Source organism: Furipterus horrens, unplaced genomic scaffold (assembly GCF_987537825.1).
Source record: "Furipterus horrens unplaced genomic scaffold, mFurHor1.1.pri manual_scaffold_4, whole genome shotgun sequence".
In the NCBI taxonomy this organism is placed as follows: domain Eukaryota; kingdom Metazoa; phylum Chordata; class Mammalia; order Chiroptera; family Furipteridae; genus Furipterus; species Furipterus horrens.
This window is the reverse complement of record NW_028327174.1, coordinates 53928922-53946874: the sequence shown is the minus strand read 5'-3', so window position 1 is coordinate 53946874 and position 17953 is coordinate 53928922. Positions and strand designations below refer to the sequence as shown.

General features: G+C 52.3%; 3 protein-coding genes across 3 annotated transcripts in view; all 3 read right to left on the bottom strand.

Moving 5' to 3' along the window:
- The window catches only part of HOXC4 (homeobox C4), a 59737-nt gene that overhangs the window by 19421 nt on the left and 22363 nt on the right, over positions 1–17953 (bottom strand). The window lies entirely within an intron of this gene.
- On the bottom strand, positions 248–2458 carry HOXC5 (homeobox C5). The gene is made up of 2 exons (XM_090275587.1): positions 2005–2458; positions 248–1309 (listed from the first exon to the last, which is right to left on the bottom strand). Exons 1-2 carry the CDS (start codon positions 2456–2458, stop codon positions 1095–1097), a joined length of 669 nt encoding a protein of 222 aa, XP_090131713.1. The 3' UTR covers positions 248–1094.
- Positions 5446–7634, bottom strand: HOXC6 (homeobox C6). The gene is made up of 2 exons (XM_090275586.1): positions 6676–7634; positions 5446–5962 (listed from the first exon to the last, which is right to left on the bottom strand). Exons 1-2 carry the CDS (start codon positions 7073–7075, stop codon positions 5655–5657), a joined length of 708 nt encoding a protein of 235 aa, XP_090131712.1. The 5' UTR covers positions 7076–7634; the 3' UTR covers positions 5446–5654.

Here is a 17953-nt window from a genome sequence, read left to right as displayed (position 1 = left end):
ACCTGGGTATCCTCCCCTTCCCCCAGAGGCTGTTCTTGGAGACAGGGATCAGGACAGGAGCTCAGTTTCACCTCCCTTGTCTCAATACCTCAAGAAGTTCCTAAAAATTCCCTTGAAAGAGAGGCTTAAAGGCTGCGGGCCTCCCTCTCACAACCCATTTAGACACTTTTCACCAATACATGCCCCAAACAGAGAGGAGCTGCGGCATCTTTAGTACTGTTCTTTGTCTTTATTTGATATGACAAAATATAGTTTCAGGAAAGACCTGGAGTCAATAAATAGTTGTACAACAGCAATGGGACAGGAGGGCACAGAAAGTCATGGCAGGGACTACTGGCAGCCAGAAGCCTCTAGGACCGCTTGTTGGGGTCCTATAGTAGGGAACCTCAATAGTTGACCTAGTTAGTGGTCTGAGGCTGGGGACCTGAGAGGGCATGCAGAGGGCGCAGGCTGTAGAGGTTTCTGAGCTTTGGGGTTGGGGGAGAAGGTTTGGAGAGTGTAGAACAACCAAAGGGGCCCTAGGCGGGCTTCAATCATCTCCCCTTTTTATTATGCAAATCATTAAAAAACGATCAACTTGTGTTTAGTTGCTAGGAGAAGGCACCCCAAGTCTGGCCAGTCTGACGCCAGACTCCCCCAGGCACAACCACTCTCTCACCAGCCCGCCTAAACCGGGAACAAAGGAGAGGGCGAAGCTGGAGGGTTGGGGCTCTTGGCCTGCGGCAACCGCAAGGCCCACCTTAACTCTGGCGGGTCAGGCCGGGACTGGAAGCCTAAGAGGCCGCCCAGGCTGGGTGCAGTCAGCGTGAGCCCTTAAGTCACAGCCCCAGGAACCCATGTGGAGCTCGCTCTGGGGCCCCAGAGCTCAGCAGAACTGAAAGGAGTCAGGACAGCCAGGCAGCCCGGTGGGAACCTGGGGGGTCGGTGGGGATGCGGAATGCCAAAGGGAAGCGCTTTCGTCTGTGAGGCCCGGGAAGCCGGTGCTCCAGCCACCGCCCTTGCCCCAAAATATATAGAGAGGAAAACCGAAAAGGAAAGGAGAGGGGACGGAAATGGGCTCGGGGTGCTTTTGGAGGTCCCCCGCCCCGCTGCCTCTAAAGACCCTCTTTGCTTTTCATTTTGGAATCTTTCTTCCACTTCATCCTGCGGTTCTGGAACCAGATCTTGATCTGTCTCTCGTTGAGACACAAGTTGTTGGCGATCTCTATACGCCTGCGACGAGTGAGGTAGCGGTTAAAGTGGAATTCTTTTTCTAGTTCCAGAGTCTGGTAGCGCGTGTAACTGGTTCGGGACCGCTTGCCGTCCGTCTCTGGAATATAAACACCCCCCAAGCCAGGAAGGGGTGAATAGCTTGCAGCGCCTCAGCGTACCCACCCGAGCCCCAGGCCCGGACCCACGGCCGGAGGGACCCGAGGCGAGCAGGGTGAGGAAGGCCCAGCGGGCCGCAGGCGGGCCCGGCCCAGCCTAGCCCCGGGAGAGGCGCCTCTGCCCAGGCAGGAAACTTTCCGCCGTAGCCTTCACTCAGCAGCCGGAGAGGCTGTGGGATGGGGCGAGAGGGAGACCCAGGCTCGGACCGAACAATAAGCACTCTCGAGATCCGAGCACCGGGGACCCCCCTCCCGCCCCTCCCGAGTCGCTGGAATCCTCCCGAGCGGCGAGCGCAGGCCGAGCCGGCTCCATAGGGGGAGGGAGGGAGCCGCGGGGGGATCCCCGCTCTGGAGCCCCGCGCTCCTCACCCTTCAGATCCCTCTATTTTTTTAACTCCCTCCCTCTCCCCCAAAAATTGAATATTGCCTTTTATACACGTTTTGTTCCTATGATCCAATTATGTCGTCGTAAATTTGGGCGCACACAGCCTCTAAGCCTTTTAGTGGACAGTTTTACGAGCCATTGATGCCTGGATCGTAAAATTTATGGCCGCAGGTTTTTTTTTCTTTATTTGCCCCGCATGGCCTATAAAACCCAGGCGGACCCGAGCGCGCAAAATGAAGTCCTAAAGTTTACCGTGGCTCATGTGCAGTTTGGTCATCCACGGGTAAATCTGTGGCGGGGCCGGTGGCTGGCTCAGTCCGGCAGACTGCCCTGTCTGCGCCTGCTCCTCTTTGATCTCCCCACTGCTCTTAGCTCGCTCCTCCAGCGCTGGGCGAGCCGCCTTCTGACTGTACATCCCGGGGTTCAGAGGAGCCGCTTCGTCTCTGCCCAGAGCGTGTCCCGGAGCGGCCGCGGCGCTGCAGGCGGGGCGGTCGGGGTGAGCCCGGGGGTTGGCAGCCATGTCTACCCCGTGGAGAGAGTTGGAAGGCGCAGGCGGTGGGAAAGTGATGCTTAAGTCCAATCCGCCGTAGCAGTACCTGGATGCCTGCACCTCTGAGGCCGATCCATAGTTCCCACAAGTTTGCATGTTATAGGCAGGGATATTGGGGCTCTGCTTATAGAATGAATTGGCTACGTAGGAGCTCATGGCGGGGAGGGCCCAAAAAAAATTTCTGCACCCTTTTTGATTAAGGGTGATTTGTGACTCTTTGAAGTTGAGGGGTTTTTTTGTTCTCCAAAGTGCACAATTTATAGGTGGAGATATCTCTTTCTTTATCCTATGCGCTCTTCCCAAATAAGGGAGCCTTAAATAGAGTCACGTGACTCCAGCGGCCACTCATAAATTTGGCTTGATGACCTCCGGGAGGTTAGTGATGGAAGCCGGCGAAACGCATCTTGATATGTTGGCAAAGCCTAACCAAGGGGGAGAGGGAGTGAGAGAGAGAAAGAGAGAGAAGGGGGAGGAAAAACTGGTTCTTGGAATTGGGGGTAGCCGGGACAACGAGCCCACAGCGACACCTGGTGTCTACTTGGAGAAATTGCATCCTGGCGCGTCGGCTCGCCTTCCAGACCGCTGGATTTTCTACCCTGTAGAGGAGAAGCTGGCTTTTCTGCAACAAACCTCTGAAATGCCCTTTTAAATTGTATTTAATTTTAAGGAACGATGAAGCTGCGTTTATGATGCACTGAGGGTTTCTTGGTAACGGATAGACCATCCTCTTCACCCCCAGGGCCTTCCACTCTTCAAAAAATGGCTGAGGGATGGTTACTTAGTTTGGGGGGGTGGGGACCCTGCCCAGGTTGAACTTCTCGGAAACTTATTTCAGGTTGGAGTTCCCTCTCCTTGGAGGCCCTTCTCCTTGGGTGTCCCAAGGCACTGCTATTGCTGAGAAGGTACCTGTCAGCAGGGAAAAGTGAACCAAGACTCAGGAGAGGTAGACAGGATGCCCAAGAGAAGGGATCCTGGGTGAGCAGAACTAGATAGGAGTGTGTGTGGGGTCATGAACTGAGAGTACTAAGGTCTCTAGGGTGAGCCTGGAGGTGAGGAGCCAGGGTAGCGTAGTAAACCTCCTCACTGCGCCAGAGACCCCAAAGTGGCAACAAGGATATTTTCAATCTCTGTGTGTGTGTGTGTGTGTGTGTGTGTGTGTGTGTGTGTAGAACCAGGCACAATGGCCTGGAAGACCACTCTGCATCTCTGTATATGACCTGCATGTGGTACCACCTATGTCAGATATTTTGGATAGAAAATAGATGTTAATTGAGGGCATGGAGAAGCAAGATTCAAACCTCCACAAATATATGAGCAGGGCAGAGGAGAAGGCCTATTTTGTGCCCTGTGGGGAAAAGGCCTCTGGACCAGGCCCTCCAGGGATCTGGATTCACAAGATCCAACAGGAGAGCAATTTCTGAGCTATATAGAGGCGCTGAAAGAACCAGACTGGGGGTGGAGTGAAGGGGGTGGGTAGAGCAGGCGCCTGGGCAACCTTAACAGCCTGTGGTCAGGGGCTCTGAAGCCATTCGGCCCCTTTCCGATCCCCCTCCACAAGCCCCAAGTCTTATTCTTTCCTGCCTGCCTGTCCCCAGGAAATCTCCGCCCCTGCCAGGAGAAGCGCCCCCCCCCGCCCCCCGCCGCGCGAGCGGAGGCGCTGGAGAGGGCGCTGGCGGGGATCAGGAAGGTCTGGAAAACTCTGGCAGATTTTTTTTTCCCTCCGGGAGACCCCTTCACTACCTCACTTAGGTTTCTCTAGCTGGGCTTAGGGAGAGAAGGCCTGAACTGGGGAAAGGTTAAGGCCTGGCTGCGCTCCTCACTCGCGGAGTTTGAGGGTAGAAGAGTGAGGAATCAGACTGGGGCTGGAGCTGTAAGAAGGAAGGAATTTTGTCTCAGCTGCGTCAGTAGTCCCAGAGCAGGCAAGAGCTCAGTTTCCAGGTTTTCTGTTTCGAGATGTCCTTGAATCGCTCAATCCCTGGCCGAGGGCTCAAATCTCTTCTTTTTCCCCTCCTCTCTCCGCCTCCGCCACGTTTCGCAACTGTAGCCTGGCTTGGGCAGGGGGCTGCTCACAGGGCGCCCCCTCCTCATTCGGAGAGTGGGCGGGAGTGCCCTGGTGCCCTGAATAATGCTACTTTTCTGGCTTTTGGGCGCTCAGGACGGACCCCAGATTATTACAGGCAGGAAGAAAGGCCTGTGTGGGGCTGGAGACCAATTCGACTAACCCCGGCTTTTACCCACCCCACCCCCGCATCGAAATCCCATTCGGCCTTTTTTTGCGGGGTGTGTTGCTCCGCGTAAGGAGCCCAGGGAAGACTCCCAGCCCCCCAGAGCTATCACCAGAGGGGGAGGCCAGGGCTAGTGCCCGACTCTGGAACAGCGAGTGAAGAGGCTGGGGGCTTGCAGGCGGCGGGCGGACGCCGAGCCCTGGGAGGCTGTTCCAACTTTCACCCCGAGGTCGGCGGGAGAGCGAATTAACAGAAATCCCGATATAAACTTTTAAAAATAATATGTTTTATTAAATATTCGAGAACGGATCCAGAGGTCGGATTTGTACAGGAGGGTAACACGAGGGGATTTTTTCAATTTATTTTTTTCTCCTACTGGCTAAACAAACGTCATTCACTTTTTTCTCTCTTTTTGTAATTTTCCCTCTTTTATTTCCTTTTTAAGATGGGATTGGAACACGGACGGTGCTAAACATAAATATAAATACAGAGACCACAAATACAGCTAAAAATATTCACACAGAAACGGTCACAGTTTTGTAATATGCCATAATGACCCCCAGGATTCTTTAAATACAATTCGCCTGGGCTGGGCATTTTGCTGGGGCAGAGGGGCCGGGCAGGGGCTGCGGGGAGGCCATGGGGATTGCTGTGGGGCCACGACGCGCCCTCTTTGGGCCTCTCGCCCTCCCCGGCAGCCAGGCCGGGCCCTAAGGCCCCGGAGCGGAGGCCCCAGGCCCGGGAGCCGGCTCTCTGCGCGGGGGTTGCGGGGGGCACCTAGGGGGTGGGAGGCCAAGTCCTCATTTGGAGGGAGAGCAGTGGAGTCTGATGTGAGGTTCAGGGACAGAACCCCCAAGGCCTGGGCGGGGGAAGGGGCCTGCAGACAAGCCGAGAACAAGCTAGCAGGGAGCAAGGAGGAGGAGGAGGAGGCGGCGCGTGATGCGAGAGTTTGTGATGTGAGGGAGGGGGTCCAGAGTTGACTTTCAGGTCCGTATCTGACTCCCTAATTTTGTCTTAGAGAGCCAAAACACACCAATTGTGCCAGTGATAAATACAGTGTGTGTGATTAGGAGGGAGCTGGGAGAGCGAGGGAGAAGGAGAGAGAGGGGTGGCAGGGACAGCCCAAGTCACTCTTTCTGCTTCTCCTCTTCTGTCTCTTCCCGCTTTTCCTCTTTTCCGCCCAGGCTGTCGGCCGAGGCCCCTCCACCGCCCCCTGAGAGCGTGGACGTAAGATTAGATTCCTTTTTCCACTTCATCCGGCGGTTCTGGAACCAGATTTTAATCTGTCGCTCGGTCAGGCAGAGCGCGTTGGCGATCTCGATGCGCCGGCGGCGCGTTAGGTAGCGGTTGAAGTGAAATTCCTTCTCCAGTTCCAGGGTCTGGTACCGCGAGTAGATCTGGCGACCGCGCCTCCGGTCCGCTCCATAGCCGACCCCTAGAGATCCGGGTACAAAACACACTAGAATCAGCTGGCAAGGCTTTCTCCGCAGACTAGCCTAGCAAAGTCTTGACCCTCCCAACTTGACCAGCAGCTAAGGCCCCCTTTGGGCTCCAGCCTTCTCCCGTTTGCCTTGCCCCACCCCCACTAGGGGTACGGCCAGGATCTCGACTTCATTCAGTTTCCCCCATAGATTGGTAGGTGTGTGTCCCAGAGAATGGAGGGATGCACAACCAGGCAGAAAGCTGTAAATCTAAAAGCTGATTTTTGAAAAAGCCCAAACACTGGGAATGAGGGCCCTATTTCTCAAGGATTCGACTCCCTCACCTCCCCAAGCAAACTAGCTCCTTGAAAACTTCTCCCCCACTTTTCTGCCCCCTCTTCTCCTCCTCCCTTCTCCTCAGACTGACTCGACTTTGGGGGTTCCCCCACCCTCTGCCTCCCCCCTCATCCCCTGCCCTGTTCCTGCCCCCTCAGCTCGCCTTGGAGCCCTCCAATCCGTCAGGGGCCGAGGGGGCCAGGCCCCTTCGAGCAAGCGGGAGGCGAGCAGAGGGGGCAGAAGAGGGGGCCCTGTCTCGGCGTCGGCGAGGAGACGAGCGTGATTGTTTTTATGGGGCCATAAAAAACTCTCTCCGCCCGTTCTTCTAGGGAAGCCGGTCATAAAGCCAGTTCAGTTTATTTAATTTATATCTCGGAGCTGTAAAACTCACCACTGTGCGAATTCATTCGCTGCATCCAGGGGTAAATCTGGATACTGGCTTTCTGGTCCTGGGGCGCAGTCCTGCCCTGCTCAGAACTAAAATCCTGAGCGATTGAGGTCTGTGTGTTATGTCCTAAGGTGTTTTGTCTGCAGTTTGAGAGCATGTCTTTCTCCTGGTAAAAGGAATTAGATCCATAGTCATACGGCCCCCGGCTGGAACTGAACACGACATTCTCCTGTGGCGAATAAAAGGGAGTCGAGTAGATCCGGTTCTGGGCAACAGCCGCTCCATAGGTCGAGAAATGCCTCACTGGATCATAGGCGGTGGAATTGAGGGCGACGTTGGGGAGGACGTCCTGGCCCCCGGCGAGGTGGCAGGATAAGGAAGGGTTAGTGAAGTAGGAATTCATCCCTTTGCCTTTACCTGGTCGGGCTATGATTTCTTTAATATTTATTTCTGTCTCCAGTTTGTACTCGGAACTAGATGGTTATAGGGACGGCTCCAATCCAGGACAGACAAAATGACAAAGTCAGCTGACCCCCTTCCAGCCAATCGCAAGCCAGATGTCAAGAAGGGGGAAAAAAAATCGCTTCTGCTTCTGTTGATTCCCTAGTTGAGACTAAGTGTGTGCTTTGAAAGTAAGACTTGGATTTCTTTAAAAAATATATATGTAAGGGAACTGATCTGGAGGTGATGGAAGGGTGAATGTCCGTGAGCAGGGCCTTGGGGCCCAGGGAAGGAGAGCTGCACTCCCAGGAAATCTGAGCCCCAGTTAACTTTGCTGTGCAGTGGCCAGAGCCAGGGCTGGAGAACCCCTGTATTTTCAACCTGATTGCATTTTTTATATCTGACCCCTTCTGAATTTACATCTGGATTTCTCCATGGGAGGAGCTCCCTCACAGCTCAGGGGTGATCCCCAGAAATTCTATAGGAAATCCTGGTTTGATACCCCATGTAGTGAGTCCTCACCACCAAACCAATATATTTTTCCTCATAATTTTTTAAAACCAAGAGCAGGAAAAAATTGCATAAAACATGGTGCTCAGAGGAGGAAGGGTGTAGCTGAGAGTCCTGGATGTAGGAGGCATGTGGGGAGCAAGTAGGTCTCAGGAGTAAGGGTGAAACTTCAGGGTAGAGTGGCAGAGCTGAGGTGGGCAAAGGGATCAGGCATCTGCTTTCCTCTTCCTCCTAGCTCCCTTCTGCCTCTCCCTCAGGGCCCTCTTTTTGGGGAAACTCTGGCAGCATTTTTGCCTAAAAGGGAGAATGTATAAAAATACAACAGAAAAGAGAGAGAAAGAAGTAAAGGTGAAAGAGAGAAAAAGGAAGGAAAAAAAAAAAGAACTCTGAGAGTCTTTCTAGACACATCAACTCCTGTTTATGTTGGTGAGAATTTATGATTTTGGAGCCAGCGAGGGCCAGTGGGTTAATTCACATAAAATCCAGACAGAAAGAGAAGGCTGGTGGAACTCTGATGGACACTTAGCATCTTGCAAGCTCAAGCCCTTGCACATGTCAGAAGGCCCCTGCCCCCTCCAGTCTCTTTGCCCTGCTAAGGGAGGCACCCCTGGACCTGAGCTCTGGAGCTTGGAGATTCCAGCAAAGTGCTCTTGGGGAGCTCTCACCCAAGGGCCAGACACACCTGGTGGGGCCCAGACTCCAGCAGCCCCTATCCCTATTTCTTTCCACCTTGAGGCTGAGAAAAAGGAAGAGAAGGTTAGGAAAAGGCAGCTGAATCCGAGGCTTCTGAGGGAGCGGCAGTGGGTGAACTGAAGCAGCGGAAGGTGTGCAGATGGGGTTTTACTCCTAATTAATCCAAACTTAATTTGCTATCGTGACACAGGCTGAAAATGCATGAGTTGACAAAGAAGGGGTGGTGGGGCAAGTGAAGGGAGCAGTGGAAGCTCATATTCTCCCTTCATCATTTTTTTGGGGGGGGAGGACTGGCTATAACAGGGACCCGGATGTCGCTGGATTTTATGATCTTTTCCTTCTGTGTAACAAAGCGGAGTAATCAATGGGTAGCAATAAAGCCATAAACGGGACTACGCTGGGAAAAAACTCGTTTATTCATCTTCTGTAACGTTAAGGTTTCCCTGGAGTGTCGCTAGGGGGGAAAAATAAAGTTTTGAACCCAAAAGCAGACAGTGTGTAGGAACTGGTGGCGACAACATGTTAGTTAATACATGAAGCTCCTTATCGGGTTGAAGAGTCTTCCTGCCAGACAATTTGTGTTGGCTTTTAAAAATAAAGGCTTAGTCCTCCAGAGAGGAAAATTTGTTGGTATTTAGAAGGGTAAGGGAAAGACCCCTGTAATTACAAACATTCCTTCTCTTGGACCATACTTTCCTCCCTTCAAGAAGATGAAGGTGACAGTGTAGAGGAGAGTTCTTAAATTAAGAAATTTTGAGATGAGTTGTCTCATTTTGAGGTGACATGGCAGGTACACAAACACAGACACCAGCGTGAATTGCTTTCTGCTCTAGTATCCAGCTGTCCTCCAATTCATGGCATGCCTGGACAGAGGTTTCCAACAGCTGGCTGGGGCTCCAGGCCCCCTGGAGGGCAAAAGAGAGAGAGGGAGAGAGAGAGAGAGAGAGAGAGAGAGAGAGAGAGAGAGAGAGAGAGAGAGAGCACTAGGGGCGGGGAGACCTAGGGGGCCGAGCTAAGGAACAAGTCAGTGCACCCCTGGACATCAGTAGCCGCTCTGAAAGTTCCCAGCCTCTTTTCTGCCCTTAGGGTACTGGTGTAACATGTAGAACAGGCCAAAGAAAGAGTAACACCCCCCCCCCCATTTCAGAGAGAGATTGCTAGAGGGATAAATCATGTCAGTGATATTTCCTTCAAGATATTAAATTGTTGCAATGTACAACAAATTGAATGATGGAAGATAGGATGTCTTAATGAGGTTTTGTTTTCAATGAGTGTCGATTTTCTATGTATTTTTAAATCCCTTTTATGTGTGGGTGGGGGAAGGAAGGACCTTGGAAGAAAGAAGGGCTTCTGGGGAAACATGTGCTGGTGCTGCAGCTCTCCAGAAAGGATGCAGGGGTTTCCTTGAGGCCCTCCTAAACCAAGTCTAGAGGGGAGAGGGGCTCTAAAGTTGGGGAGAGTCCTCTTTGGGGCCTAAAGACTGTGGGCGCGGGGGTGGACGACCTGAGGAGCAGAATGTAAGTCTCAGCCCCGGAAAGTTAAGTGTTTTATTACGTCCCTAAACAGAGGGCAGAGACTGAAAGGTCTTGCCGATTTATAATGAACAGAAACCAGCTGCTGGGGGAGAAAGGCAGAAATGCTAGAAAGGGGAGAGAAGGGAAAGCAGAAACACAAATAATTTTCCCCAAAGCTCAAATACTTTCAGCAAAATTAATTTCCAACACACTCTCTCCCGAATCACCTTCCATTCCTGAGGAAAGAAGCTTACTTCTTTCAGTGAGATCTTTAATTATGCAGCTGAAATTAGATGGAAGGATTCTTCGCTCCAAGGGGGGAGAGCAGGTCAGTTGAGCCTGATCTTCCCCCCATTGGGTTAAAATTTTCTTTTCTCATTTCATGTTAATCTTTCTTTCTTTCTTTCTTTCTTTCTTTCTTTCTTTCTTTCTTTCTTTCTTTCTTTCTCTCTCTCTTTCTGGCAAAAGAACAACTGTCTATGGAGAGAAAGCTGGGACTTGGGTTTTTCTAATATATTTATATTTTCCTGTTAAATTTGTCTGAAAACAATTATGGAAACTCATCAACAGAAGCAAGAACAGATGTTTTATTAAAACTGCAGTTGAGCTCTGTAAATATGCACAAGTCTTGGGAAGGGGGGTAGAATTTGTTCTTTGTTTCTATAAAACAAGCCTAGAGAATCAGAGAACACCCCCCCATCAGGACCCTAGGTCTCCGAGTTGCTCTGCCCTTTCGGCCTTCAGAATCAGGCATTCCGAAGGGGTTTGGCTGCAAGAGCAGATTTTTGCTTTGGGAACTGTAATTAGTGGATTCAAAAACAGAATTCAAAAGGCACAGAACAGGAATAAAGGGGGAAAGTTGCCGCTTGCTACTCCAGTCTCCCCCCACTCCAAACACATGCTTTTCATGAGCACTAATTATGGGAGAGGAACTTACTGCAGGCATGCCAAGATCCTGAGTGGGGGGCAGTCACTGGCCTGAAGTCCTCAAGACTAGGGTCGTATTGGAGGCTGAGCAATTGAGGGTTTTCCAGGGTGAGTCAGGCGCTCCTACTTTGTACTTACGCCACTCCAGGCTAGGGGCTGGGGGCCTGAGTACCTCTGAACTGGGGAGTGGGTGGGTGGGGCTGGGCTCTGGCCCAGAAGGGGTTCCTAGGCAGGCTCACCTTGCTTGCTTTTGCTTTCCCTTCTACGCTGGGAAATACATTAATTTCTTAGAGAAGGGTACCTGAAGTGAGAGGGATGAGATCTGGAATTTTTAACAGGGGGCCATCTTTTCCAGAGATCTAGCTTAGTTTGTGTTCTGCCAGTCTTCTCTCTCTCTCTCCCTAGATCTCTCAACTCTGTGCCGAGGTCTGTGACCCACCCCACCTTGCATACAGATACACACACTCCATTTCTGGCTGAGGCACCACCAACTACAGCTCGGCACCTCAGAAGGCTGCTCAGGGAGCCCGGACCTGGACTCTGGAGCCACAGGATTCAGCGCTTGGCCTGGGTGCTTGGCTGCCTGGAAGCAACTGCAGCTGCCTGACCCACCCCGCCAGTTCTGATTTCCAGAGCCAGAGAGGAGCAGTTGCCCCACCGGCCTCTTTTGTGCCACTGGGCAAGGGCTAAAATCCCTCTTGCAGAGAAAGCTGAGTTTCAATAGTTGTTCAGCTCACTTCACAATCACACTGTTTGGTTAAGGCTTTGCTGTTCTACAGTGACTGCTCAGTTAGCCCAACTGGCTTATGACTGCATTTTTTTAATTTAAAAATTAAAAGAATAAATCCTACTCCAAAAATCTAGTGTTTTTGTGCATGAGCTCCTTTGATCTTTACAGAGTCCTGAGTAAAAAGATTGCAGTCTCCCAATCCACCGGAGAACCTGAACGCAGGGAACTGTGTCTGCTTGCAGACATCAAAGGATAGCTCACTCTAGGAGCCCCCAGTTTCTCATAGATATGGTGAGAGAAGTTGCCTGAGCACATATCCCCCCATATACATATTGCATTCCCCAAAATGCTCCTTTTCCTTTCGAAGTTCAGGCATGGAGACATTTGGAGAAAAGTGAAATTTGACACACCTAACCTGGAAGCGGATTCCATTTGGGGGTGCTGATATTATGGGGACAGGGCCCAAGCTAGCCAGCTGAATAAAGTTGGGGGTCCGTAGGGAGGGAGGAAGGAGGAAGGGGCCAGATGGGGCATGTCAAGTGCCTGAGAACTGCCTCAAACACCTCGGAGGCCTGGGCTGGTGACTCCTCTTTTGAGCTAAGAGGTTTAGAGGCTACACAAGCTGCTTTTGTTTTATTTGCCATTAAACAGAGAAGAAAACGTACATGGAGGGGCTCTGCTAACTCACATTATATTTTCTCTCTTCCCTTTCTCTTTCCAGATTTCTGCCTGACCTTTCCACTTAAGGCTGCTACTATCAGCAGACACCAACTCCCACATCGGTGTTTGTTTGGCTTCTTAATTCATTTCTCTGGCTGAAGGTTAAAAAAAAAAAAAAAAAGGTCCCAAGCATCTCTGTCCGATATACTCAGTCCTGAGCCCCTGTTGGTTCCCTCTGGAAGAAATTATTTCTGGCTTTTTGGGCCTGGCCCCCAAGCCTCCCACCTCTATTCCAAGCAGCTGATTATCTGCTGAGGAAGGGGCATGTAGACAGCCTTCAGGAATAGGAATGGAACTCAGACCCCAGTGAGGCAAAGCAAGTGGTTTCACTTGATCCAGGAGTAAAAATGAAAATCCAGAATATTCAGAATATTTTTGGCCCCTGGAATGAGACCAAATGATCCCCAACCTCCTGGCTTCTTTTACATCCCTCCACACTGAGCCAGCACTGCTTAGACCAATGTTGGAGGTTTATGAAAATTATAAAATTCAAGAATACAGCATTTATGATGTCACAGTGAGGTGTCATGAGGATATCGTAAATGTCATAAAAGTTATACGCAGCAGGAGTTTTGGATGTGGGTACCCTGCCTGCCCTTACTTGTTTTTCCATTTCTCCTTCTTCCCCTGGTCTAAGTTCTTACACTTGATAATAAAATATTATTATGTTCTGGAACAATAAGCCAACAATGAAACATAGTCTTCATTTCCCTATAAATAATTTTATCCTTTATTGTTTGCAGAACAGAAAGGACCATTTAATCTGTGCTGGTGAAAATACGGAGAGAAATGGGAAAAGGGGAATTTCAGAAACAAGAATATTACTGACATCGATGACACTCCCTTAGATTTGATAGCCAGGAGCAAAATGAGAGGTGAACAGCAGCCTCTCTGACTCTACACCTGGCAGGATTGTAAATTTATAGGATCTTGAGCAAATGGGCAGTTTAATTTTGTAGGATTACTTAAAATCACTGCTATTTTGGGGGGCTGAGGAGAAGGGAGGGTGAGCAACATGCTTTATCTGGCTTTACAAATCTGCCAACATTACCCTGATTTAATACCCAACAACCTGTGTCTCAGGGAAAACTCCTACAGAAAGGAGTGGGGGAGAGGGATGAGGGGTCTCAACTTTCTCAATGACTGTGGCCCCCTTAACCAAGCAGTTGCCAAGGGGAAGGAAGAAAAGCTGGAGGCAATGGCAGGGCTGTTGGAAGTCTCTCCACCACCAGGACACCGGAGGTTTATGGTGTCCCCGTAATTCCCTCAACCCTATAAACAGCTGCCCTGTTTTAGGACAATTTCTGCTTTCTCCCCTTAGAAAGGGAGAGTGAGGGAGGAGGTAAGGGTTGGAGCGGGGTGCTGGAAAGGGGAGGGAGTTCAGGATAGCACTGCACTTTGTTCTCCTGGGTGAGTTTGCTGGTTTGGCGGGTTTCAGACGCAGGGTGGCAGCAGACAAAACAAGTAAACAACTCCTCACAGACACAATAAACAGGGGCAGCTGCAGCGCCATGGCAGAGGCCATGGGCCAGGGGAGGGGCACAGTTTGAGCGTAATGTCACCCTAGCACCCAAGGGTGCCTGAGGCCTGAAAGCCCAAGTTCGCCCTTGGGGCCAGCAAAAAGAAGGCGGAAGGAAGCTGCATGCCTCAGCACCCGCAGCATGTCTGGACAGGAGAGTCTTGTGAGGAACCTGATTGCCTAGGAATGGAGGAAAATGCCGCCAGCCCCTTTCCTGTCCTTACTTTCCTTTATGTTTTTTTTCAGACATTTACAAGTTCCCCCTGCTCTGTCTTTTCATGGCCCCAAAAGGAAGAAAGGCTAGAAAAGGAGGCTAGTTAATTGCCTGCCGGCCGCTCAGTGCTTCAGGCCCACAAGCAGCCAGACCCAGCTTCTCTGGCACTGCCCCATCAGCCTTCTCCCTGGCTTAAGTAGCAGACAGGATTAAAACAAAGTCTACTAGTAACCAGATCTAGATAACTAGAGAACTTAGAGAGCCCCTTATCTGCCCCCCAGACAACGCAGGCAAATCTTGGGTCCGGTAAAGGGACACAGTGAGCAAGGCTGGAGGATAGATGTTCACCGAACCCCTATGCATTCTGACACCTTCTACACAGGCCTCTCCAAGTACCCTAGCCCCAAACTACTACCTAGAGACCTCCGTATCAATTTCACTGCCCCAGCAAGGCTTCAAGTATCAGGGCCCAGCCCTCTGCTCCAAGGCCCACATTACCCACAAAAGAGCTTCCCACAGAACTCACTTTCAACACAGCTGGGTTCCCCTGGTAAAACAGTCTCTGAGTTAGGGAAGTTTTGGGGGGAGGTGTAGAGAGAGCAGAAGGGATCAGTATCTCCCTATCCCAGCTTCTTGGACAGTGAAGGTATTAAGGTCTGAGAAAGCCTTTGTAGCATCCGCTCGTTGCTGGAACCCGCATACTCCGATTCTAGCACGCACACATTTCAGCAGAGCATGCACAGAGAGCCTTCTCGATGCACTCAATGCCTCCTTGAGCCCACCACGCCCATCTAGCGAGAGTTAACAAAATTTTGCATGCACATAAAACGGTGTTCGAGTGAATATAGGCATGGTAATATACAATTAAACAACGATGAAATATGAGTCTGTATATATTCATGCAAAAGTCTGAGTCTGTACATTTGACCCTGTATAAAATGTGCATAAAGCTACCAAGTCTGGTTTTGGAACAAAATAGCCAACCCAACAAGGCCGCCTTCTCCGAACAAGGTCGCATTCTTCATGGGGATCACAACTGTCAAACCAGGGAGAGAAAGGGTTTGCTCTGCCCATTTCTTCCAACTAGGAACTGGCTCATGAAATACAGCCCATAGCAGCAGGGCTGACAAAGCCCTTAAGGGTCAGGCCTGAAGTGCCCAAAGAGTGGGCTCAGAGCTGAACACTGGGGGCCGGGGCTCCAGGGAGTGTTGCCAGACACTGACCCACAGACTCAGTGCCTCTGCCCAGCCCTAGCCCTGTGCATGCAGAGTCCTTGGGCCACATTCTGTCCTCAGCCGCCCTGGCTATTATTAGATAATCACTGCAGTGCACTCCTGCACTAAGGCCCGTGTCTAGAGGGAATTTGGCCTGCAAAGAGGCTGAGAGTTGCTACTAGTAGCTCCTCTTGTGGTACCGTTTGAGTGCCAGAATGGGAGAGAAGCAAGGGAAAGAAAATCGAAAGTAAGGACGGAAGGAAGGGGCTGGCATTTGGGGCCGGGTTTATCCCCTGGCGAGACTAGAAAACTGGAAAAACAGGGCCATTCATTGCTGCTATGCTTTCTCTGCATCCTTCTGTCTCCTGAGGAGTCTAGGGGTGAAAGGCTAGGGGGCCTACAGAATCCTACCCAGGAAGAGACAGAAAATCAGCCAATAAAAATATTATACAAGGACATCTCATGATGTGTTGTTAACCCGTCAACCACGAACACTAACACACTGAAATCTCACCGACAGCATATTTGGTTAGATCCCCCTGTAGTCCTAGAGAAATACCCTGCTCCTGCCTTGCACCTACAAAGGGAGGGGCCCCCCTAATATCCCAGGTGAATCTCCAGTGGCCTGAGTGGCCTTCTCCAGAAACTGTTTCTCGGGGGGACAAACAAAGGAGACTTGTGGCCCCCCAACCACCACAGTACGGCCATCTGCTGGGGTGGAGGCAGACAAAATATAGGCGAAAGAGAAATAGAGGCCTCACCGGTCGGCGGTTCCCACATTACGCCTGGAGAAAGGCTCCCATTTTCAGGCCTCCGGGGCCCCTCCACTGGCCCACAGTCCTCCCCTTGCCCTTTTCAGGTCCCACAAACTCGGGATCTCAGTGGCCGCTGCCCGGCTGCCGGGCTAGACGCCTCTGGGCCGCTCTGGAGCGGCGGGAGAGCGCGCGGCAGCCGGAGCAGGCGGCGGGCTGGGCCCATTTGGGGAGAGCCAAGCGCTTTTCTCGATCGTAAACAAGGAACGCGAAATTAGCCCCTCGGCAGACGCCTCTGCCGACACACAAGTCCTATGGGGGGGGGGGGGGAAGGGGGAGAGAAAATGCCATTTCTTCCCCCGGGAGAATACCTCAGAGGCCTTTATGTCGTCTGTGAAAGGGGAATTTGGGGGGCGCAGGAGAGGAAGGGAAGGGGATTGTGGGGGGAGGGGAAGGAAGATTCACCGTCAACTCAAGCCCAAGGGGTTTGATTTGAATGCAGTCGAACTATATTTTTTTAAATTTGATAAAAACAGGTTCTCTCCACCTCCCCCCTCTCCCCCCCCCACCCCCAGGCGACGGGTCAGGGTTAAAACAGGAAATCGAGGAGCGATCCCCTCCCCCACTCGGGCTTGCCGAAGAAGCCCAGCCTCGCCTCTGGGAGAGGATGGGGGGGGGGGGGCGGCTCCTGACTCGGACGGAAGGTGAGTCTGGAGCTCAGACTCACTGCCCTCTCAAGGAACACGCGCCCCCTCTCCCAGCTCTGGGGTGTGCCTGCCTGGGTGTGTAAGCGTTTGCGTGTACGTACGTTGCCCTTTGTAAAACAGAAGCTCACACACAGAGGGGCCGCCTCGGACCCAGGCCAGGGTGCAGGGCGGGGTCATATATTAAATTGCAACACATTCAGGGCCACGTACATTTGGAAGAAATTAAGCCACTGTGTTATGAAACCATATGTGTCGGGTTAGGCCTATACAACACGCCATTAGCACCAATTATTAGGAAGAGCCCAGACGCCCAAAACCCTCTGGGCCGCCCAGTTCTGACGTTCCTACTCCCTGAGCCAGCCACGCCCTGAGTCCTTACTGCCTCCACTCACCCAGTAGGCCCGGCCAGCCAGCGAGGCCTGGGCCTGTCACCGCCTGGCCTGGGGCCTTCCCAATTCCCACCTGCGCCCCAGACCCACCAGACCCGGCTGATCCTAGCCCAGAGCAGCCAGGCCTAGCAGGGTGAAGCAGTCCAGTGGGTATCCCGGGTAGGGTGGTCGCTGTTGGGGTGGGGGCCGCCGCGCAGCGTGGGCACGGGGGAGAGAAAGCAGATAGGCCCTTTTTCTATAAGCACAAGATGAGTACCACGGCCCCCCACCCCCACCCATGCACCCGCAGTGCAGGGCACCTCCCATCTTTCCATCCGTTCGAGTGAGGGCGGGAGCAGGAGGTGAGCAGACGCTCTCCCCTCCGTTGACGCGCACCAGCCACCAGCCTCCCCCCTAATTGCCAATTAACGGACCCCGCCGCCCGCCAAGCCGCGCTCTCTTCCTGCTCAGCGGCCCGGCCCTGGGCCCGTACTGCGCATGTGTGAGCTCTAGCTGTCGCGCTCTCCGGGAGGGAGGGGGTTCGGGAGCAGGGAGGGGGCATTGGAAAGTTTGTTTGGGGGTGGGGGGGCCAACTTTACTCTAGGGCAAGGGTTACAGCCTACAAGTTCTCTTTCTGCCCTGGAGTTTGAGCTTCTGGGCCACCGCCGTCCCAGTTGCCTTAGCCAAGAGGCCGCAAATCTATATAACAGGTAAGGACACGGTGGGCACCAGGCAGCGGGTCGGCGCACTAGACCCCGGCCTTGAGCCCCACAGACGCAGTGCTCTTGCTCCCGCCTCACGCTCAACTTCGGCGCGCAGTGACATCAGGACAATACACTTCCCCCACTACCATATTCCAGTTTAACCCAATCTCTCCCCCTTCCACATTTTCTCCCCATAATTGCCCTCGCGCCCACCCTCTCACCAGCCCCCTCTCCTCTCTAACCAAGACCAGCCGCTGCTGTCCTTATC

Excerpts from the sequence above, each read along its gene's own strand:
- HOXC5 (XM_090275587.1), bottom strand. The coding sequence starts at position 2,458 with ATGAGCTCCTACGTAGCCAATTCATTCTATAAGCAGAGCCCCAATATC. Across the intron at positions 1,310-2,004 it reads CAAACTGCACATGAGCCACG|AGACGGACGGCAAGCGGTCC; the intron begins GTAAACTTTAGG and ends TTTATATTCCAG.
- HOXC6 (XM_090275586.1), bottom strand. The coding sequence starts at position 7,075 with ATGAATTCCTACTTCACTAACCCTTCCTTATCCTGCCACCTCGCCGGG. Across the intron at positions 5,963-6,675 it reads GCGAATGAATTCGCACAGTG|GGGTCGGCTATGGAGCGGAC; the intron begins GTGAGTTTTACA and ends CCGGATCTCTAG.